Raw genomic sequence first — 22,992 nt, 5'->3', positions numbered from 1 at the left:
GGTTTCCGGCTAGGGGTGCCAATGGGGTGGGTAAGGACACGTTTTTGCCCTACCTGACGCCGCCCTGCCATACAATAACCCGTATCAAACCCGCCCTGCTTCTACCGGCGGGTAGTAAAAAGTTAAACCCTAACTCTCCCCTACGGATACCTTCCTCGCCCCTACCTGCCCCTATAATTATTAAAATCCAACAAATAAAATTAAATTTTAAAATTTATATAACCATCGTTACATACACAACATAAATTAAAGTAAAAATTTTAATATGATACAATATTATTAATTATTTTATATATATAACATATATTATATATTAAAAGTATATATATTTATATATACATATATTATATATACCGAGGCGGGTAGGGGAGGGTTTAACCTAAACCCGACACCGTTCCGTCCCGCACAAGAACCCGCCCCGGTGCGGAGGCGGGTAATTACCCCTATTTCCATCGTTATTTCCGGCATCGTTTATACCGTCAACTACAGGACGATGGTAATTTTGACATTAATGTACTTAGCTGTGGATTTATTTGATTAATCCAACGATAAATTTTACGATAATTAGCGTTTTTCTTATAGTGATAGAAAAGAGGAGAACAACAACAAGAATCGATGAAGAGAAGGACAACAAAAAAGAGGAGAGGAGAAACAAAAATTGAAGAAGATTTAAAAGTTAGGACCTTATAATTGTGTATAGATCAATTTGAATGTTTTAAATAAATTTGGAATATTAACCTAAATTAAATTTATTGTTCGTCTATGTCACTTTAGAAATAAATTATCAAGTTGACACTTAACTGTATATATCAGTAACATTAAAATAACTGATAATATTTAAAATAATAAAGACTCACATTTTTTAAGAGTAAGAGATACATATAGTTATTTAAAAAAAACAAGTTAAAAATTTCAGAAATCAATTGAGACATTACCTTTTTTTTATATATTAAAACGTAAAAGTTAATACAGTCAAAGATAATAATTAATTTAAAAAAAAGTAAATTTTTTTTACCATAATTAATGTTTAATTTTTCTTTAAAAAAGTAAAAGGATCATATTATCCTCTATCAATAATATTCCTGCACAACTATTTAATATATTTAACAAAATTCTTCTTCATTTTTTTTTGGATACTTGCAAATACCATACAGTAGTCTACAGCGTATAGGTGTAATTGGAAGGCATACGCATTGGGTAGCGAAAAACAGGGTGAAGGGTTAAAGTGTGGTACATAGTTAAACCCGAAAGTGAGAAAGAGAAACTCAACCCAAAGCAGAGGAGTAGAGTAGGGTTGGGAAAGTAACCAGATTTGGACTTTGAAGAAAGAATGAGAGACTGTGAATAAAGGAGTGGTGCAGGCAGGCAGCTATTGCCATTTAACCCTAACATTAATAATTATTATCATGATTGAATAACCAATGTGCCTCTCTCTCTTTCTCTCTCTGACACCCCTCATCATTACCCCTATTACCCCTATTCTACCTCTCTTTTTCCCATCTCTCTCTGTCTATCAAAATACACTTCTCCAATGTATGTATAAATCGCATCTAATCCTTCAACCTTTTTACTGTTGTCCCACTCTCACCCCACTCCTCCATTCTCTTAAACCATGGCTACTCCCGATGAGAAAGAGAAGATGAGTTTGGGTTTGAGTCTCAGCTTAGGATCATTTGGAGATAATAATAATAATAATAATAACAATAATAAGAACGAAGAGCAAGAAGCTTTGAAGCTCAATCTCATCCAGAAGCCTCTACCTCAATCATTTCCAAACCATAGGCTTTCCTTCAACAACTTGTTTCCTTTTCATGGTGTGTATTTATGTATCTATCTCATCATGCATTTTTTATTTTTCTTTCTCCCTTTTTATTATTTATTTATTTATTTTTTTGTTCTGAAGATTTTTAATGCGAGATTTTTTTTGAATGGTTTGGGAACATAAGAATATAAGATGATGCCCTTGAGTGTTAATTACAACATTGCCACTAATTAACTCACGTGCAACTCACGTGTTCGTAGATCTGAGCTCCGAGACGAGGTCGTTCCTTCGCGGAATAGACGTTAATTCGGCGCCGACGTTTACGGCGGCGACGGCGGCATGCGAAGACGAGAACGGCGTCTCGTCGCCGAACAGCACGGTGTCGAGCATCAGCGGTAAGCGGAGCGAGAGGGAACCCAACGGAAACGACGAGAACGAAGCCGCAGAGAGAGCCTCGTATTCTAGAGGGAGCGACGAAGAAGACGGCGGCGGAATCGGCGGCGATGCCGACGGGGATAGTTCGAGAAAGAAGCTGCGGTTGTCCAAGGAGCAGGCGGTGGTTCTGGAAGAGACCTTCAAGGAGTACAACACTCTCAACCCGGTGAGTGGCGGCAGTGGTAATTCCGTAAATTTAGTAATGACAATTGGGCATTTTTGGGATTTCACTTTGGCCTTATTCATTTTTTTAATAGTGTTTTTGGATTTAGATAAACTGTTTTTCCATTTTAATATTTTTCAATGATTTCAATTTTGGTTTTTCAACTTTCAGAGCCTTGGGTAGTACTAATAATATTTTTCCATACTGTTGTTGTTCTGAAGCATGTTATTGTTTAATTTTCATAAAACAATATATATTTTTTCATGTTAGTTGGATTTTTTATAAATATAAATAGAAATAAAATAGTTACTAATTAGGATTTGGTGTGATTCTATTCTAATTAAATTAAATCATTAAAGTCATCAAAATCTAATATATTTTGGTAGTTTAGATGAAATAAGAAAAAAAAGAGAGATTGAAGTGTTTATTTTGTTTAATGTTTAGAAACAAAAGCAAGCATTGGCAAAGCAGTTGAATCTGAGGCCTAGACAGGTGGAGGTGTGGTTTCAGAACAGAAGAGCAAGGTGAGGGTTCTTCATCTTTAGACCATTATTATTGGAATATTAGGCATTTTTATTGTTATTATTGTTAGGCATGTGCTTTCTCATTCCTCATAATTACAATTCAAAACTAGAGAAATGAGAAAGAAATCAAGGTAACTCCAATCACATAGCTTTAACATTGATAATAATGGTATATATTTGACCAAGTTGTTGAGTCTAGATTTGAGAATTGAGTCCGTATATATAAGAAAGAGGAGTGTTAGGTACAGTAATTTTTGTGTTTTGTAACTATCAATTGATCATCAATAATATTTTTAATAGTGTGAGATTACATTCAATGGTGGAAGATCACTCACTTTTTTTTATAGTTAAGTACTGATAATAAAATACAAAAGTTGCTGACCTCTAGACTTTTCCAATATTATTTGTACATTCTGAATTAGTGTATAATAATAATAATAATAATAATATTTTAGACACTCAATCTGCAAATATTATTAGTCGGTGGTCCTAACTTGTCACACAAACATTACTTTTATTCTTTCCCAAAGAAAGAATACTTTTGTTCTTTCCATCCTTTTTTTTCCAAACCCTGTTAAATGGACACCAAATTTTCTTTTTTATTTGCAATTAATAAAACAACTAGGTCCTTAGAAATTTTGTAGATAGACATAGACTTATTAATTCTTAAAAAAAAATAATTATATAGACATATAAGTCTCCACAAAGAAAAAAATAATTATAACTTTTTTCCCAGAGAATTATAAATCTATTTATATTTTAAGAGATTTCCATCACATAATCTTTTGAGACTTACTTGTTTTAGTACTAAAAACAGATAACATAATTTCTAAATATCAAACACGTGGCTACACGTGTATGCATGGCCCAAGGCGCACGCACAAAAACGTAACAAACATGTTGTAATCTTGTGATGATGGAGGTGCAAGTCAATACTTCAAATTTGGAATCTTTATAATTTGCAGATGTTCCTTCCTTTGTCATGTGATGAGACAATTCACTTGAATCTCGAGCATTTTGAAAAATACTACCTAAAGTGATTTTATTTTTAGATTAAGAATGTGAGGGGTTATTGTGCACTTTAACTTTATAGATCTAAGCGTGGATAGTGGATACTCTTCCCTCTTATCACTTGTACATGTTCAAAAGATCTTCATCCAAAGTAATGTTGTGAAATAAAATAAATATTGCCTCTATAGTATTAATATATCTTGTGTTGTGTAGTAGAAGAAAATGATGTGAATGCATTAGATTCAATTAATAATGCAGGACCAAATTGAAGCAAACTGAAGTTGATTGTGAATACTTGAAAAGATGTTGTGAGAATCTAACTGAAGAGAATAGGAGGTTGCAAAAGGAAGTGCAAGAGCTTAGAGCATTGAAGTTATCACCACAACTTTACATGCACATGAACCCTCCCACCACCCTTACAATGTGCCCTTCATGTGAGCGTGTAGCCGTCTCGTCCACCGGATCCTCCTCCTCGTCGGCCACCATGCAATCCGCCCCTGCCTCAGCTAGTCAAAACCAAATGGGACCTAACATTCAGCGGCCGGTTCCTGTCAATCCATGGGGAGCAATGTCACTTCAACGCCGGCCCATCGAGAGCCCGACTACCCGGCCATAACTATGAAGCTCAGAATGAGGACAAGGGCATTGCTGTTTTTCTAGGCAAAATTGCATAAATGAATTGATGCAATTAGGGAACACTAGGTTTACAAAGACTTTTTATTTAAGATTATGACTCTGGTTAACATTTTCAGTCTAGGCTCATTTTAATTATGCTAAGACCTAGCTAGGTATAACATGTTTTAAGTGAACCTTAGGATATGTAAAGTGTGGACATGCTAAAGTAGGTTGTGTCTTCCATATGCTGAAAAGTTTTTTTTGTTAGCCTTGAAAAGATGAAGGGAAAAAAAAAGAATCCGAATCTGTTTTGGTATTTCTCATAGATTCTTTAATACCACTTGCTCATGGAAAGGTGGGATTTTGTGCAGATTTTGAGGGGACAATTAAGGGAATCTCATGTCCAAAATGACTGTGGTCTCCATTACAAATGATTTTGTCCAACTTTTGTTCAGATTCCCCATACTTTATGGTCTCTAATTCACCATTCTTGAACATGGGGTCAGATATTATTGTGGGACTCAAACTGTAGATGGTTCTGTTCAATTGTTCATTATCTATTTGAATGTGGGTTACTACTGATGCCACTTAGAAGAGTTGACAAAACAAGTAAATAAAGGTCAATGGTTACCACTACTAACAGTTGTTGCATTGAATTTTTATTTTCTATTTTTTTATAGGTTTTTTTTAGCATGTGCATCAAACTTTGTTTTTTTCTTGTTTGAACAACGAAGCAACCAAATGTAGTAGTTGCATTCTTGTGTTTTTTGACCAAATTACAAAATCAATGTTCATTGAACTATGTTAATTTTAGGAGTTAACTATTATATGCTCTAAGAATACATACTAAAATTACTATTACTGTAAATAGAAAATTTTGAACATTTTACTTTAATAAATGCAAAACATATGTATTAAAATTTTAACTTTTTTTTTATGTTTTTTATAAGAAAATTTCTCCATTAATAACCTTAATATGTAATTTCAGCACACATGTTAACTAAATCTTTAATTTTATTGTGGCCTCAGATTCATTCTCAATTTTTCTTGCTAAATCATGTTATCCTAAACTGTTGCTTCATTTTTCTTAATTATTACCTTAGTGTTATGCCAAGTGTCAATTAACAGCCACCATAAATTGGTGAAGTAAAAGATAATAGTTTAATTTGACTTTAGTGAAAACTATCATGCAAGATGAGAATTTTTGTGTCATAAGAAGCAATGTTTAGTGGCAAATTTAACTCTTGCTTATTCTAGTGAATTAGCTAGTCTACACATAAGATGATAAACGATAATAGTCTGAGCAAAAGAGGCTGAAAAGCTTTGGTTTCATCCTTAATTTACAAGCCCGTCGGCAAATTAATCATAAAATTGTGTGTGGATAGTAACATCAACACTACTCTATGCGAGTTACAACCTTTTTTTTTGGTTTGACAGGATATGTCAGTTACAACTTGATATTTTATAGAATGATAAGTGTTTGATGTAGAAAAATTTTCCTATACAACTTGATGCGAATATGATGAAACATAATAGTATGTATACATCTTTTAGCTTGTGGACTTGAAGTTGCATCCAAGATTTATACCATAATACTAAATTAAGAGTATATACCTTTGTTTAACAAATATAAGTAACCAAGCAATGCATAGTTTTAAAGTTAAGAATCCCGAATGTTGGTTACATCTATGATATAAGTGTGAAGACATTGCAAAATTCACTCTTGTCGTTTATGTAAAAACAATAGAAAAAATCCTCTAAAGTGAAGAGATTCGTAAAGTAATAAAATAAAGTGTTAATTACTATTAAAAATGTAATTTCTATTATGTGTGAGTCACACAATCTTGATTTAAGAGTGATTAATCTCTCACTTTCTCACTTCATCAACTTATTCTATTTAGAGGAACTTAATCCAAAAATGATATATACCGTTTCACAAATTCAGATTTCTCAAGAGATTTGAAGACTTAGAAATAAAGGCACATAGCAGGGCAAACATTTCAAATAAGTCTAAAATTCAACATCAATATATTGCACTACATTGATTCTGTGGTCTTGCAAATGCATACAAGGGAACTCGAAACAAAAAAAAAAAAAAGAAAGAAAAAGATAGTCCAGAGATCAAACAGTATTTACAGTATCAGTTAGGAAGCGTAGAATGCAACCGAGTCCTGCTTTCTCTGTCAACTTTTCATGAATCCGGAGACATTGGTCACATGTGGGACGATCTCCGGTAGCTAAGCCTCTATATAAGTACCTGTAGTGAATAAGAGCATCTTAAGTGCCTCTTTGGTTGGTTTACCGTTTGGTATATATATAAAAGTACTTTTCATTGAAGTAAAAAAAAAAAATGAAAAAATTACTTTCTATAGAGATGTTGTTTTCTTAAGAGGTTCTTATTTAATCTAGATTACTGACTTATAAACCTATCATGTCAGTCTCATCAAACTACTCATCCCCGAGCCACTACCGAAACTGTTAAGATGGCTAACCAAACAGTCCAAATCAAGAAAAACTTTGATGATGTAGGCCAAAATCCTTGACTGAAATTTTAAGCTAATGTATTATATCTCACTTCCTGCAACTCAACCTGTAGAAGATTGCATGAGTGAATGATTCAACCTTATAAAAGTTCTTTGAAGATGAAAAGGAGATGAAAGGGATTAAGACTAACAAATTCGGTGCCTTAAGTAGGTTGGAGGTTGGATTCTGAGAATGGGATACTTTATGTACAACAAGGTAAAGAAGATTCAGACTGAAGATGATAAAGGGGTGATTAATAATAGGGTGGAGAGAGAGAGAGGCACCAATGCAAGATTGGGAATAGAGATAATTAATAATAGGGTGGAGAGAGAGACTCAAGAGTCCATTGCTTTGAATATCAATATGCTTTTATTTCTCTACCATGAGGTGATGCCTTCCCAGTTCCCATAATTATATAGATGGGTTGTATTGGAATCCTGTTGATGTGGATAAGCTACAGCCAACAAGGCTAGATACTAAAGAGACAAGCAGAAAAGAAAGGAACTCTAGATGCAGCTCTTGTGGTTAATGTAATTACAAAGGATATTGAGCATAGAGAAAAAAGGAAGATTTAGCATTTGAGTTCGAATTTCCAACCTTGTAGACCTGTAGTCGGGGTTGATGGTTAATTTACACAGCCAGCACAAAACATTCCAGATTCCAGAACAAGAAATGGTTGAATCCAGAATTGTTACCTTGCCAATATTAGCATCACTTGGAAAGCTATTCATGTAATCATATCTAGCTTATCTGCTTATATGGATAGCACCCCGCCTCTTAAAAAGGTAAGAAAATTATTTATATTCATTATAGTTGCATATTCCGATTTCTAGCTAAGTTATGCTTTCCAATTAATATTTGAATAGCGCAATCCACATATAGGATCTATATGTGAGCTGGAAAAGCAAAAGGAAATGGAAATACACTTGTGCCTTTGGGATTGGGATCTATAGGTGAAGTGGAGGAACAAAACTATATTAATCAGTAAGTCACTATATATACTGCTGAAATTCAACATAGTCCAAGTAAATTTAAATGTATGCTCAAAGAATGGGAAGCTATCAAAGTAAAACTATCATCATATTAGAATCATAGAATGAACTGAAACAAAATGCTTCAGCACTCACTTCATTAGTATATCATAGTACTCAGGATCCAATGAAGAAAGCATCCCATCCACATCCTTTATAGCCATTATAGCCCTATGTACCACAATCCAGTGTGCTGACTGCCAAAAGAAAATTTGGAAGCACAAGAAAATATGTTGTGATTTTAACAAATTAGAAGCTCCTTAACTGCAAGTAAACTCTAATAACAAGAAGAAGCAAGTCTTTTTGCACCAGGCAACAACATGAATCAATCAAACAATGGAACTGCATCTGCCCTATTTGGTAGTTGAATTCAGCTTAAAAGATACCAAAAAAATAGAATACTATTCTTGTTCCTCATCAATCCAAATCAAATGTGTGCATTCAGCACAAATATGACACATAGATAGAATATGCTGTGATTCCAGAACTTGAAAACTTCCATTGCCACAAAAATCCTCCTCAACACCCTAAATCATTTCCCCTAAAAAATTGAGAAGCAATATAAAGAGAGAGAATGGGAGAAATTAAAAACCTTGCAACGCTCATCACCAGTCATGGCATACGTGCCTTCCAGAGCAGTTTTAAGTGCTTCCACAGGTTTATACCTGAAATTTCATCGAAGGGAAAATTTCCTATTTTCATATTCTAACCATTTCATTCATCGCAAATGGAAACAAAATAAGAAACATTTTTTTTTATACAAAAACAAAAGAATAAGGAAGATAGGCATTTGTACTGCTTGAGTAAGCTTTCGATCTTGCGGGATTTGTGTTCAATTCTGGTAATAATAGCTTCTGCATTATCCGCTTCCACGAACCTTTCAGCTTTTGCCATAATAAAACTTCTTCTTCTTCTTCTTCTTCTTCAAATCAATCCCTTTTCTATTTGATCTGAAATTTTTGTGATAAAAAATGTGATTTTGATTTTCTCTTCCCTTTCCTCCGAACAAATCTAAGGCAGGTGCAGTGGATCTCACGGTGGCAGAGAAGAAGATGGCGGCAGAAGTGTGTAGCTATTTGAGTGTCCCACCTCCTATGGTGGACCCTACGCTATTGGCGTGTACGTCAGGAAACTCTATTTTTTCAGGCATAAGTAAATTGTACCTAAGTTCCTAATAGGTATTTTTCAAGTAAGGTTAGGATCATTTTGAGTCAAAAATTCATTTAATTTGAATATTAATTTATTTGTAGTGTGATTTAAATAGAATGATAAAAAAAATTTGATTCGATCCTATTTAATTTTAAATAGTTTGGATTGGATTAAATTTATGATTTTATAAATTAAAAAATTAAATATATATAACAAGTCTCAATATCAAATTTAAATAACCAATAATAACATAATAAGTCTCAACAATATCTTAAAATTTTAATGATAACATAACAATAGAAATAAATTTATAAGTTAGTTAAAATAAATAAATAAATCACATTTTGAACATAAACATTTATTAAATAATAATAATACATGGATAATATAAAAATGTATAACAAATTGAATATGTTATAATTATAATTGTAATATAATAATAAAATAATAATATTATAATACATTGTGCGGTTTGGATTGGATTAGGCCGGTTATGAAAAGTAGATCTGAAATCCGATCCGATCCAGCGGTTTGTAAAAAATAGAATCCAATCAAATCCAAATTAGTGCAGTTTTAATCGATTTTCGATTTGAATTGGATTGAATGAGCGGTTTAATTTGGATTAGTTTAGATTTGAACACTCCTAGTTCCTAATAGAGATTATATTAAATTTCACTCTACTTTTTTACTCTTTCCTTTTTGGTCCCGCTCTATTACTTTCTGAGTTTCTAACTCTATGAGTAGTGAGGTTGGTCTAACGCGTTAAAATGAAGGTTTTGAATGGATCAGTCATCGATTCATTTTAGTTATCGATTTATTGGTTTATTGGTCCAATAAATTTAACTAGAATAATCATTTTATAATAAAATAAAAATTAAATATAAATAAACATACTAAAATATAACCTTTGTTAAGCTTGTTGACGTTGATAATATACTCCAACTTAGAATAAAAATGATAAGGGTTGAACTCTTGATTCATATTTTGATACCATGTCAATGACCATCTCTCTTCCATGATTAAATTCTAGGAAAAAGTTTAAGATTCCTCATATATCTAAAACTATTTGAAAAACTTGCACAAAACAAGGAGATCTATAAAGTTAGTGTCCAAAGTTATCATTTATAAATACATAAACTTACTCATATTATTAGGCACAAACTTACCTAGTGCTAATTTTCAACTTAAAATATAGTTCTTTTAAATATGCAAAACTACTACTTCTCCACATATATATTTTTTAAATATCATATTGTGACAGAACCACAATCTGAACTTAAGTTCTGTTGACCCTACATATGTTTACTTTGTCGTTGAACATAACTGAAAATATAAAATAAAATTATAGGTAAATTCTAGTTTCTAATCCTGCTAATCCAAATTTTAACACCTCTAAATTCTATTAAAGGCTCAGTTACTAATATGTAAGATCAACTATTAGAGTGTGATTTTTAAAATCTTAGTAAAAAAACACATAATTTCAATTCAACAATATTAAACTAAAATAGTCCATATTGATCAACAGTTCAACACCATGCCATAATTCATCTTTACAAAGTTTTAATTTATTGTGGACTATGTATTTATAAGCATATATAAATTTATTGTCAAAGATTAGAATTAATTCCAACATATCTTTAGAAATCAAATCAAAATTTACTGAAGTTATTTATGTCCTCCAAACTATCTCCATATTTATGCCACGATGGAACTTATCTCACATATGCAATAGTTAGCACTTTAGCAGCTTCTTATGATTATTGCTCTTTAAAAAATCATTCTTTTTGTCTAGAATAATTTCTATTTAAAAAACAGTTTTGTCAAAGTGATAAATTACTGTAGTTATAGGAATATAAGAGCAAGAATAAGCAGTGAATCAATAACACAGGTGATGCAAATTTTTACAAACCACAAACTAGCAGCAAGTACATCAGATCGTATCAAATAATACTATGGGAGTGAATTATCATTCCCACAAGGATTATAGATTAAGAAAGTAATAGTTAATTGATTATTCTAGTTAGACGATTAGAATTTAGAGTTTCAATAGTAAAAAGCATTTAAAAAATAGTGAATTAAAGAAAGAATATAGTAAATGTGTAGAAAGCTAATATGACAGGAGAGTTAAGGTATTAGAGATATTTAGATTTTTAAATTAACAATTATTTCCATCTACTTTGATCATGCAAAGATACAATTTATGGCAAACCCTAGGTAATTGAACTCCAATTATTTCGTAATTCAACTTCTTCTAACATAATCAACCATTAATTCCTTGATCAATTAATTATGCTAAAAGGTTAAGTACCATCTCTGCTTTATAACCACACAATTCTTAAGAACCCAAAAGAAACCTAATTTTATGTCACGTATCAAATTAATTCCAAATAATTAAAGAATTTTGAGAAAAGAGTTTCAGCCTAATTCCAATTATTTCACTTTTCTAAGATTCAGAAGAATTTAGTCAGATTAAAGTTATTTTTCAATATACTATAATCCTTAAGATGAAGAACGAAACTCAATCCTTGAATAAAATACTAATGCATTAATCAACATAGAAGAATAATAGTATTAATCCATCAAAATAAACAAAACTCCTAACCTTAAGAATGGAGGTTTAGTTGCTCATGGTGCAGAGAAAATCCTCAAAGTGTAAAAAGTGTAAACTGACCAAAAGTGGAAGAAGAGAGGCGTGAAGCTAATCTCTCCTCCTTTTATATCTCTAATCCTAATTGATTCAAAAATTAAATTAAAACCTAATAGTATCTTTTTTTTATTTTCTATGTGAATTTAGAATGGGATCCGTGTGATTTGAGTGACCAACATGGGGCCACTATTGGATACGCTGTCAGCGCTAAATGCCAATAATGTGGCGTTTAGCACCACCCATCCATAGACTATACATGCACGTTCCAAGTCCTGGCGCTAAACACCGATGATATGGCGTTTAGCGCCAAGGTGGCAGAGAGGAATGGTAAGCTTCTGGTGTTCGGCGCTAAACGCTAGTGATGTGGTGTTTAGCGCCACCAAGGCAGAGGGCACTTCTCTTGCTTTCTTCTTCATGAATTCTGCGAAATCTTTGCCCGAATGCTACCTGAAATCAACAAAAGGCCACAACAACTCAAAAGTCACATCTACTAGGGTATAAGTCACCTAAATCCTCTAGCAAATCAATAAAACACCATACAAATCATACAAAAAAGATACTTATGATGCTCATGCATCACAACACTAAACTTAAAGTGTTACTTGTCTTCAAGCGACTCAAACAGCAAGAAATTGAAATGGGTTTGATTAAGAGTTGAATTCTTATTGAAAGCTCATGTCTGTCTTATGAGTGGGGTTTAGCAACACTATGATCATGAGTGTTTCTTTGCTTATCACTACTCTTTGAAATCTTGAGAATGTCAATATCTGAACAGAACTATAACTCGGATGATGTTATGAAATCTTTCTTTCCTTAAGCTTTGATTGATCCTTGAATTTCTTTATTTAAAACGGCGATAATTTTTTCTGTCGACAACTCTTAGAGCTCTGTCTCAAGCCGGCTCTTGATAGTGAGCATTCGATCGATAATCCTGAACTAGTTGGTCCAAGTTATCGGGTGACGAGGTACCCTACGGATCTAGTTACTCAAGTCTCTCCTTGACACGGTCGCATCACAAGCATATAGCTGAGGTTTTAAATTCCAAAACATCAATGTACAGAGTCTCTTAGGACTGCTAAATGTCTTGTTGCAAGGCGACTTTTGACAGGGAATTTTTGATCGATAATTCCGAACCAGTTGGCCCAAATTACTGGGTGATGAAGCACCCCTCGGATCTAATCATCTCAGGCTTCCCTTGGACAATAGACACCATAGACACATAATTGGGTCTCAGACATTGATGCTTAGAGCTTTACAATTTTCCTTTTCTTTTTCTCTTTTCATCATTCTTTTCTTTTTCTTGCTTTTTCTTTTCTCTCTTTTCATTTTTTTGGTTGATTCTTTTGATTCAAAGAACAATCTCTTGTTTGTTTTGGAGATTTCATAACACTTCTCTAAGTCCATGTTTGTCACAAATCAACATTCCTCTTTTCCAAGGACATTCATACATCATTCTCTTCTATGCAATCATAATCACAAGTAAATACCATCACATGTGTTGACAAGACATTTGTTAAATAAACTCAATTGCTAATGCATTAACACCACTTTTCTCTTTTTTTTTTTGAATAATGCTTGAAGAATAATACACGAGGCATCATTAAAACAAAAGATAACTAAAAGAAAACTAAGAAGACTAGAAATCATGCAAATGACAAAAATTTAAATAGAAAACAGAAATATAACATAATCGTAAAGGAAAGGAGAAATAAGCATGAAAAGAACTCCACCACCTCAGTTATCATGGTCGTTATCTGCCTCAGCCTGTTGAGCTCTCTTGGTCTCAACATCCTAGCCTCTATATCCCGCCTAAAGTTTTTGAGCTCAACTCGTTGGTTTTCTTGTTCAGTTCTGATCTAGTTAAGGAGGGCACTTTCGCTGTCTTGGTTTACCTTGATCTGTTTAAGGGAGGAGGTTAGTTGTTGCCAATACTCTTGTGGTTCACCTTGATTTGTTTAAGGGAGGAGGTTAGTTGTTGCCAATACTCTCTTGTGGTGGAGGAGCTTGTAGAACTTCTTCTTCTTCGGCTTACTCTCTTATCTGAACCACCACCCTTGCATATTCCATAGTCTTTTTGGAGATTGGCCTCTCAATAGGAATGAGGAAGTCGTTCTCCAAGTTCACCCTTGCGGCTTCGCATAGGTGATGAATGAGATGAGGAAAGGCCAATTTAGCATGTGAGGAGGGGTTTAAGGTGATGAGGTATATTTGTTGAGGAATTATTGCACTAACATCTACCTCATGCCCAATCATGATATAATGGATCATGATGGCTCTGTTCATGGTGACCTCGGAGCGGTTACTTGCCAAAAGAATAGATCGTTGGATGAACTCCAACCATCCTCTTGCCACTGGCTTAAGGCCACTCTGTCCCAGTTGATTTGGGAGTCCGTCCACATCCATTCTCCAATGAGCTCCCGAGAGACAAATATCCTCAAGCATATGATCATATCTCTGATCCCGACTCCTCCTCTCATCATAAGCGTCCAACCGTGGGGGTTACTTGGAGGTGATAAGTGGAGCATCTCCCTCACACTCCTTGGACTAAAGTTGAGGACTCTTCCTCGCACAAAGGTGCGGTAGTCCTTCACATTCACACCACGGACATCTTTATATGTGATCCAAGCATTCTCATAGAACTCTTGGACTTTCAATTGACCTTGGTGTGTGGATTACATAGGAGTCCCCAACCTCTCCTTTCAATTTGTTGCCAATTTTTTGGATATTCATCCGGCTTGAGATCGAATTTAACCTTTGAAATCACCTTTTTCTTGCTTGTGAGCTCAAAGAAGTGCTCCTCAAGTAATTTGGTACGGAACCGTGTTGCATCAAAAGGGGATGTTTCTCGTGTCTTCCCTTTTCTTTTTCTCGATGAAGATTTTTGACCCTTTGGTTCCATTGATAAAGAAAAATAAAGAGCTTGCTCAATAGGGATGGCAAAGCGGGCTGGCCCGCCCCGCCCCGCCCCGCCCCGCCAAAGCCCGCCCAAATATGGGGCGGACCGGCCCGCCCTGCCAAACTAATATGGGCTCAACTTGCTACCCCGCCCCGCCAAAGGGCGGACTGGCGGGTTGGCGGGCCAGCCCGCCTCTTTTTTTTTTTTTTGAAATATTTTTTAACCATATATAAAAATTTAACCATATTTTTCAATTTATCATACTAACTAACTACTAACAATTATTTTATTTTATAATAAAATTATTTTATTGAATTAATTTTTTAACATATAAAATAATATCTTAAATTAATTATTAATTCATAAAAAATTTATAATTAACCATTATAACTCTTTTCATTGAAAATAACATAACAAATAATAAATATCAAAGTCTCAAACATAAGTGGCTAAGTGCATAACAATAATAAAACAAACACATAATCCACACATCAGATGTTGTTGCCTTCGTCTTTTTCTTTTTAATATCTTCTGCCGTTTCAGATGTTTCCATATTTTCAAGATTTTGTGTTACATTCCCACTATCAACTTCCATAGAGAAAGGGTTATCCATAGCAAAATCAACAATTCAACCTAAATAACACAAATACATCAGAACAAGTATGAAAGAAGCTAAGCAGAGGAACTGAACCATCAATAATTTTCAATAATGTTGCATCAAAAATTTAAAACAAATACACCAAGCATCCCTTTAAGGAAAAAATCATTAAAGCAACAAATTAAAACAGAAATACAGAATGCATATCAAAGAATGCATATCAACATAAATAAGAAATTAAGAATAAACAGTCAATAGCATATTCAATCAAGCTACCAAGCCATCAAACTAGTTTTGATGTTTGAATTCATTCATAAATTAGATGTTAATTAGCATTTTAAGAATCTGTCCAGAACCAGTCAACCACAAAAACAAGCTTCCTAAACAAATTCACAAAATCCAGTATCCAGTGAAACAGGTTTCCTAAACAAATTCACAAAGAATTTGATAAGCATGAAAGAATCTGTTCAGAACCAGTCAACCACAAAAACAAGTTTCCTAAACAAATTCACAAAATCCAGTGTCCAGTGAAACAGGTTTCCTAAACAAATTCACAAAAATTTTGATAAGCATGAAACAAGCTGTCCAGAAGACCAGAACCAGTCAACCAAAAAAACAAGTTTCCTAAACAAATTCACAAAATCCAGTGTCCAGTGAAACAGGTTTTCTAAACAATTTCACAAAAAATTTGATAACCATGAAACAAGCTGTCCAGAACCAGTCAACCACAAACACATGAATATATGATTATATGATATAGGCATAACGAAAACAATGAATAGGTAAACTTAGTAACTCACTAAACTGTAATCACAGTTCCTTATTTAAAAAAAAAAAGAAAATAAATAACTTCACTTACTGAGTTTGAAACACAGCCGACAAGAAACAGAGGAGGAGAGAGGAGGGCGCCGGGAATCCGCCGGAGGTCGGACACAGAACCGTCGAGACCCGAGAGGCAAAGGAGGAGAGAAGAGAGATGAGCAGAGGACTGGCGAGACCAAACAGCGCCGCCGGGAGTGCGATTCGGTGAGGACGGCCGAGAATCACACGAGACAGGGACCGGCGAGTGGGAGACCAATGGCGATGAGCTGCAAAGGAGGAGAGATGGATGAGCAGAGGATAGAGTAGAGGCAAGACCAACAGCGCCGCCGGAAGTGCGATTTGGTGAGGCAGCAACTGGCGACTGGGAGACCGACGGGCTGAAGGAAGTCGAGGCTTTGAGGACGAGGCGAAGCTCAGGGTCTCAGGGACATGTATTCACCGACTCAGCCACTGAGGGTCAGGGTCAGGGACTGTCTCACTCTCAACTCTCATTCTCTCAAGGAGTCAAGGTCAGGGTCTAGGAAGCTGGGAAAGTGGGAAGGGAAAATGGGAAATTAGGGCCGGCTGTTTTGAACAAGGAAGAGTAAAAATTTTTTATTTATATGATAGGTAAAATTACAAAAATGCCCTTAAAAAAAAAAGATACCAGCCCGCCGGGCCAGCCCGCCCCGCCCCGCCCCGCCCTGGCCCGCGGGTTTGGCGGTGCGGTTTAGGCGGTTTTTTAAATTTTGGCGGGTTCAAAATCTCGGCCCGACCCGCCTTTTTTGGCGGTTTCGGCGGTTTGACCCGGCGGGTTCGACCCGTTTTGCCACCGCTATTGCTCAATAACACCAAACTTGAAAATTTGCTTGTCTCTAAACAACAAAAGAATAGAAGAAAGGGGAAGAACAAAAAAAATAGAGGGACGAAGAAGGGAGGGGGTGTGGGTATCGGTTATTGAGGGAGAATGGAGAAATAGTGTGGAGGAGACTAAGAAGAAGAAATAAAATAAAAGTGAATAACAGAAAGAGAGGGAGATAAAAGGAGGGTCGTTGGTTGTTGTTGGGGAGATAGGGAATGGATTGGGATAGGAAGAAGGAATTGGGGCCGGTGGTATATATAGAATGGATAGAGAAATGGGGATTGGGGGAGAATTGCACGAAGAGGGGGGATTAATAGGGAGAAGTTAAGGGTTGGTAGGGTGTCTTGGGAAAGGGAGGATTATGGGGAAGTGGGGAGTGATTAGATAGAGGAAGGATAGAGGGTGGGGGAGAAAATCAAGGGTAGGGTTCAGGAAAAAGGGGGTCACACGGCAAAAATTTGAATTTTAAAAGGGAAGGGTTGAGGTATGCGATGCCGGTGCTAAATGTCAGGTTGGTGGCGTTTAGCGCCAACCTTTCCGAGTACACCAAACTTAAAATTTTCATACCGGCGCCAAACGCTGTTGATTTGGTGCTAAATGCCAACTTCGAATCCTTTTTTTAAGTGACATGGTGCTAAACACCAGAAACTGGCGCTAAACGTCAGGACTCCAGAAAAGAACTCCCTCTTTAACGCACCCTTGATGCTAAACGCCAGGGTGCCAGTAGCATCCTCCTCATGCGTCGCGCACCTGGCGCTAAACGCTGAATAATGGTGCTAAACCCCAGGTGTCCAGTGGCCATTCCTTTTTTTCACCCTTACTTAACGCTAAACGCCGGGTACTAGAATGTAACATCAACTTTAAAATATTCCCCTACCTATTCCAAGCATCCCTATTTCTGTTTCAATCAATTTGCATGACTCAAATAAATGTAAGAATAAAGAAAGCTACGAACTAAGAAAACAAGACAAAAAAAATAAAAAAATGTAAACAAAGGATACTAAAGGTTGGGTTGCCTCCCAAGAGCGATTCTTTAACGTCACTAGCTTGACGGTTCAACTTTGCTAAGTAAGCAGGTGAGTGGTCCTTTGGCAATCGACGTCACCACAAAGATAGTCCTTCAACCTATGACCGTTGACCATAAACCTCTTATCGGAGTTCTCTTTGATGATTTCCACATGACTATAGGGAGACAATTTAGTGACTAGAAAGGATCCTGACCACTGGAATTTCAGCTTCCTTGGAAATATTTTGAGCCTTGAGTTGAAGAGAAGGACTTTCTAGCCTGGCTTAAATGTTTTGGTTAGTATCTTCTTATCATGCCACACTTTTATTTTCTCCTTGTAGAGCTTGGCATTTTCATAAGCTGTGGTTTGAAATTCATCAAACTCATTGAGTAGGAGGAGCCTCTTTTCTCCTGCAGCTTTGGAATCAAAGTTCAGAAAGCTAGTAGCCCAGTAAACTCTATACTCCAACTCCACTGACAAGTGACAGGTCTTGTCATAAACCAACTGATAAGATGACATACTGATAGGAGTCTTGAAAGCTTTTCGGTAAGCCCAGAGAGCATCATCTATCCTCTTAGCCCAGTCCTTCCTTGAAGCAATCACGATCTTTTCTAAAATCCATTTGAGTTCTTTGTTAGAGATTTTCACCTGTCCACTTATCTAAGGGTAATAGGGGTAGCTACCTATGTCAGAGCCCGTATCTCTGAAGAAGAGAATCTAGTTGTTTGTTGCGGAAGTGACTGCTCCCATCACTGATTAAGGTCTGTGGAACACCAAACCTACTGAATATGTACCTCTAGAGAAAGCTAATCACAACTTTGGCATCATTGGTGGCCAAGGGCACTGCCTCCACCCATTTGGATATATAATTCAAAGCCACCAAGATGTAGTTGTTGGAGTATGAGGGAGGTAATTGTCCCATGAAGTCAATTCTCCACACATCAAACAAATCTACTTCCAAGATAGCTTGTTGTGGCATCTCATTATGCTTGGATAAATTTCCAACTCTCTGGCACTGGTCACAATTCCTCACAAAATCCCAAGCATCTCAATAGAGAGTGGGCCAATAAAAACCGCATTGGAGGACCTTTGTTGCAGTTCTCTCTCCACCTAAATAGCCACCATATTCGGAACCATGACAATGTCAAAGTACTTGCTTTGTTTCTTCATCCAGTATTCACCTTTGGATGATCCCATCTAAGCATCTCTTAATAGATAAGGTTCCTCCCATAAGAAATACTTTGCATCATGGAGTAGCTTCTTAACCGGCTGTTTAGTGAATTCTTCGGGAATGATCCTACTAACCTTGTAGTTTGCTATGTCTGCAAACCAAGGGATTCCATGTATAACAAAGAGCTGCTCATCAGGAAAGACTTCATTTACTGGAATAGGATGAACTGCTGCTTCTTCAGGCTCAATACTGAAAAGGTGGTTAGCTACTTGATTCTCTGACCCCTTTCGGTCTCTGATTTCAGTGTCAAACTCCTGAAAAAGAAGCACCCACCTAATCAATATGGGTTTAGCATCCTGCTTGGTCAAAAGATACTTAAGTGTAGCATAATCAGTGTAAATAATAACTTTTGAACCAATCAGATAGGACCTAAACTTATCAAATGCATAAACCATAGTTAGAAGTTCTTTCTCTGTAGTTGTGTAATTCTTTTGGGCATCATTTAAGACATGGCATAGTATATGACATGCAATAGCTTGTCTTGTCTCTACCCTAAAATAGCTCTTATAGCATAGTCACTAGAATCACACATTAACTCAAATAGTAAATCCCAATCAGGAGAAGCTATGATAGGTGCAAAGACAAGCTTAGCTTTCAGAGTCTTAAAGGCATGCATGCAGTCATCAGTAAAACAAAAAGGAACATCAACAACTAAGAGGTTGCTCAAAGGTTTAGCAATTTTTGAAAAATTCTTTATAAACCTTCTATAAAAACCAGCATGGCCAAGAAAACTCTGTATTACCTTCACATTAGCAGGTGGTGGTAATTTCTCAATTACCTCCACCTTGGTTTTACCAACCTCTATTCCGTTGCTTGAAATCTGGTGCCCAAGAACAATACCTTCAGTCACCATAAAATGGCATTTCTCCCAGTTTAAAACAAGGTTTGCTTCTTGGCATGTTTTCAAGACTAAGCAAAGGTGTTGCAGGCAAGTATAAAAAGAATTACCAAAAATAGAAAAATCGTCCATAAATACCTCAATAAACTTTTCAACCATATTAGAAAATATAGAAAGCATACACCTTTAAAAAGTTGCTGGGACATTACATAATCCAAACGACATCCAACAGTAAGCAAACACGCCAAAGGGACAAGTAAATGCCATTTTCTCCAGATCTTAAAGGTCTACTACAATCTGATTATATCCTGAATAACCATCGAGAAAGCAATAAAAAGTGTGTCCAGCTAACCTCTCAAGCATCTAATCAATGAAGGAGAGGGGGAAGTGGTCCTTCCAAGTAGTTGTGTTGAGTCTCCTATAGTCAATACACATTCTCTAACCAGTGATAGTTCTTGTAGGAATCAGCTCATTCTTATCATTGGTAACTACTATAACTCCTCCCTTCTTGGGAACAACCTGCACGGGACTCACCCAAGAGTTATTAGAAATTAGGTATATAATCCATGCATCCCACAACTTCATAACCTCTTTCTGGACCACTTCTTTCATAATTGGATTAAGCTGCCTCTGTGGTTGCACTACAGGTTTTGAGTCTTCTTCGAGTATGATTTTGTGTATACACATAGCTAGGCTTATCCCTTTCAGATCACTAATGGCCCACCCAAGAGCTATTTTATGGTCTCTTAGGACTTGTAGCAACGCCTCCTCTTTACATCAGTCCAAAGAGGAGCTTATAATCACTGGATAGGAATTCTCATCTCCCAGAAAGGCATACTTGAGAAAAGAAGGCAAGGGTTTCATATCAAGCTTTGGTAGCCCCTTTTCCTTATTAAGAACGTGTGGCTCCTCCCTGGGTTGTGAAGATTCATTAGTCTCAGTCAAATTTTCCTCTATAGGGGGCTCCAAAGAACTATGAATTTCTTCTGATTCTAAGACCTCTTGAATCAATGGCTCAATCAAATCAATTTTCATACAATCCTCAGAGTCACTGATATGTTGCAAGGCCTCAAACACATTAAGAATAATCTGTTCATCATTGACTCTCAGAGTTAACTCTCACTTTTGCATATCAATCAGGGCTCTCCTAATAGCCAGAAAAGGTCTTTCCAGAATAATAGAAGCATTAACATCTTCCTCCATTTCCAAGATTACAAAATCAGCAAGAAATATAAAAGTTCCCACCTTCGCTAGCAAATTCTCAACAACTCCAAGTGAAAATTTAATTAGACGGTCAGCAAGTTGTAGAGAAATCCTAGTGGGTTTTACCTTATCAATTTGGAGCTTTCTCATAAAAGAAACTGACATTAAGTTGATGCTGGCTCTAAGATCTCATAGATCTCTCTGAATAGTGACTTCACCAATGGTGTAAGGAATTAAAAAACTCACTGGATCCTTCATCTTCTGTGGGAGATTTTTCTGAATTATAGTACTGCACTCCTTGATAAGCACCACTGTTTTATTTCAAATTTCTCTTCTTTGTTAACAGTTCCTTCATGAATTTAGCATATAGAGGTATTTGCTCCAGAGCCTCCATAAAACGAATATTAATCTGCAACTTCCTGAAGACTTTCAAGAACTTTGAAAATTGCTTGTCCTTGGTTGCCTTTTGAAGCCTCTGGGATATGAAATTTCAGGCTTATACTTATGCACTAGAATCTTCACCTTGGGTTTCTCTTGCTTGGCTTTATCTGGGTTCGAGGAGGAGCTTGCAGGGGCGTGCTCTTCAGTGTCTCTAGCTTCCTCCAGAGCTTTTTTAAATTGTTCCTCACTACCCTGGGCTTTTGTACCTACCGCCTTACCACTTCTCAGGTGGATATTTTTGTACTCTTCCCTTGGATTTGGAATTGTATTACTGGGGAAGGTGGTGGTAGACTTCTTAGCAACCTCAGCAACTTGTTTGGCTAATTGACCCATTTGGACTTCCAAGTTCCTGATGGAGGCTTTAGTTTTCTGCATGAAGCTATTAGTATTTTGGGTAAAGATGGAGGTTTGTTTACAGAGGTCTGCTAATGCTGTTTCTAAGGCAGAGGAATTCTGAGAAATTTGGGGTGGATTTGAGGATTGAGGAGGTTGGTAATGGTTGTTGGAATTATCTTGGTGGGAGTTGTGGTTGTGAAAGTTTTGTTGCCTCTAACCTTGATTTTTCCAACTAAAATTAGAGTGATTTCTCCATCCCAAATTGTAGGTTTTAGAAAAGGAATCATTGTTGGATGGTCTTGAAGCATTTTCCATATAATTAACCTGTTCCAGAGGAGATTAACCATACTCAAAGCTTTCCATCTGAGGTACCCCACCACTCATGTCATATGAAGCATCTTGGGTATTCACAATTGAAACTTGCATACCTCCCAAGTGTTGAGTGATGATATTGGTATGCTGAGACATGGTCTTGTTATGAGCAAGAATAGTATCCAAGACATCTAATTCTATGACTCATTTTTCCTTGTTCTCTCTGAAGAGTATAGAAACTGATTATTGGTTACCATCTCAATCAATTCCAAGGCCTCTTTAATAGTCTTCTTCATGTGCAGAGATCCTTCTGCAGAGTTATCTAATAAAATTCTTGAAGCTAGAGTGATTCCATTATAAAAAATCTACAACTGCACCCAATCTGAGAACATGTCCGGAGAGCATTTTCTGATCATAGCCTTGTACCTCTCCCAAGCCTCATAGAGAGACTCGTCATCTAGCTATCTGAAAGTCTGAATATTGGTTCTCAGCTTTGTCAACTTTTGAAGGGGGAAAGAATTTAGTTAAGAACTTACTGACCAAATTATCCCAGGTTGCTATACTCTCCATGGGTTGTGTCTCAAGCCACTGTTTGGCCATGTCCCTT

At 36.0% G+C, this 22,992-nt stretch overlaps 2 protein-coding genes across 2 annotated transcripts; one reads left to right on the top strand and one right to left on the bottom strand.

Annotated features, from left to right (window-relative positions):
* The first annotated feature begins 1,372 nt into the window (after positions 1-1,372).
* Positions 1,373-4,968, top strand: LOC130961728 (homeobox-leucine zipper protein HAT3). The gene is made up of 4 exons (XM_057887720.1): positions 1,373-1,814; positions 2,023-2,363; positions 2,805-2,884; positions 4,154-4,968. The coding sequence occupies exons 1-4, from the start codon at positions 1,613-1,615 to the stop codon at positions 4,509-4,511; spliced, it is 981 nt and encodes a 326-aa protein (XP_057743703.1). The 5' UTR covers positions 1,373-1,612; the 3' UTR covers positions 4,512-4,968.
* A 1,526-nt stretch (positions 4,969-6,494) lies between these two features.
* On the bottom strand, positions 6,495-9,194 carry LOC130961662 (actin-related protein 2/3 complex subunit 5A). The gene is made up of 4 exons (XM_057887643.1): positions 8,861-9,194; positions 8,657-8,729; positions 8,161-8,261; positions 6,495-6,767 (listed from the first exon to the last, which is right to left on the bottom strand). The coding sequence occupies exons 1-4, from the start codon at positions 8,956-8,958 to the stop codon at positions 6,632-6,634; spliced, it is 408 nt and encodes a 135-aa protein (XP_057743626.1). The 5' UTR covers positions 8,959-9,194; the 3' UTR covers positions 6,495-6,631.
* Positions 9,195-22,992: the final 13,798 nt, after the last annotated feature.

Source organism: Arachis stenosperma, chromosome 2 (genome assembly GCF_014773155.1).
Source record: "Arachis stenosperma cultivar V10309 chromosome 2, arast.V10309.gnm1.PFL2, whole genome shotgun sequence".
NCBI lineage: Eukaryota > Viridiplantae > Streptophyta > Magnoliopsida > Fabales > Fabaceae > Arachis > Arachis stenosperma.
This window is presented reverse-complemented; position numbering and strand designations above follow the sequence as displayed.

Coding starts and splice junctions, on each gene's coding strand:
- LOC130961662 (XM_057887643.1), bottom strand. CDS start 8,958: ATGGCAAAAGCTGAAAGGTTCGTGGAAGCGGATAATGCAGAAGCTATT. Junction 8,730..8,860: donor ATCGAAAGCTTACTCAAGCA/GTACAAATGCCT, acceptor ATGAAATTTCAG/GTATAAACCTGTGGAAGCAC. Junction 8,262..8,656: donor CTGGTGATGAGCGTTGCAAG/GTTTTTAATTTC, acceptor TTCTTTTGGCAG/TCAGCACACTGGATTGTGGT.
- LOC130961728 (XM_057887720.1), top strand. CDS start 1,613: ATGGCTACTCCCGATGAGAAAGAGAAGATGAGTTTGGGTTTGAGTCTC. Junction 1,815..2,022: donor CAACTTGTTTCCTTTTCATG/GTGTGTATTTAT, acceptor ACGTGTTCGTAG/ATCTGAGCTCCGAGACGAGG. Junction 2,364..2,804: donor AGTACAACACTCTCAACCCG/GTGAGTGGCGGC, acceptor TTTAATGTTTAG/AAACAAAAGCAAGCATTGGC.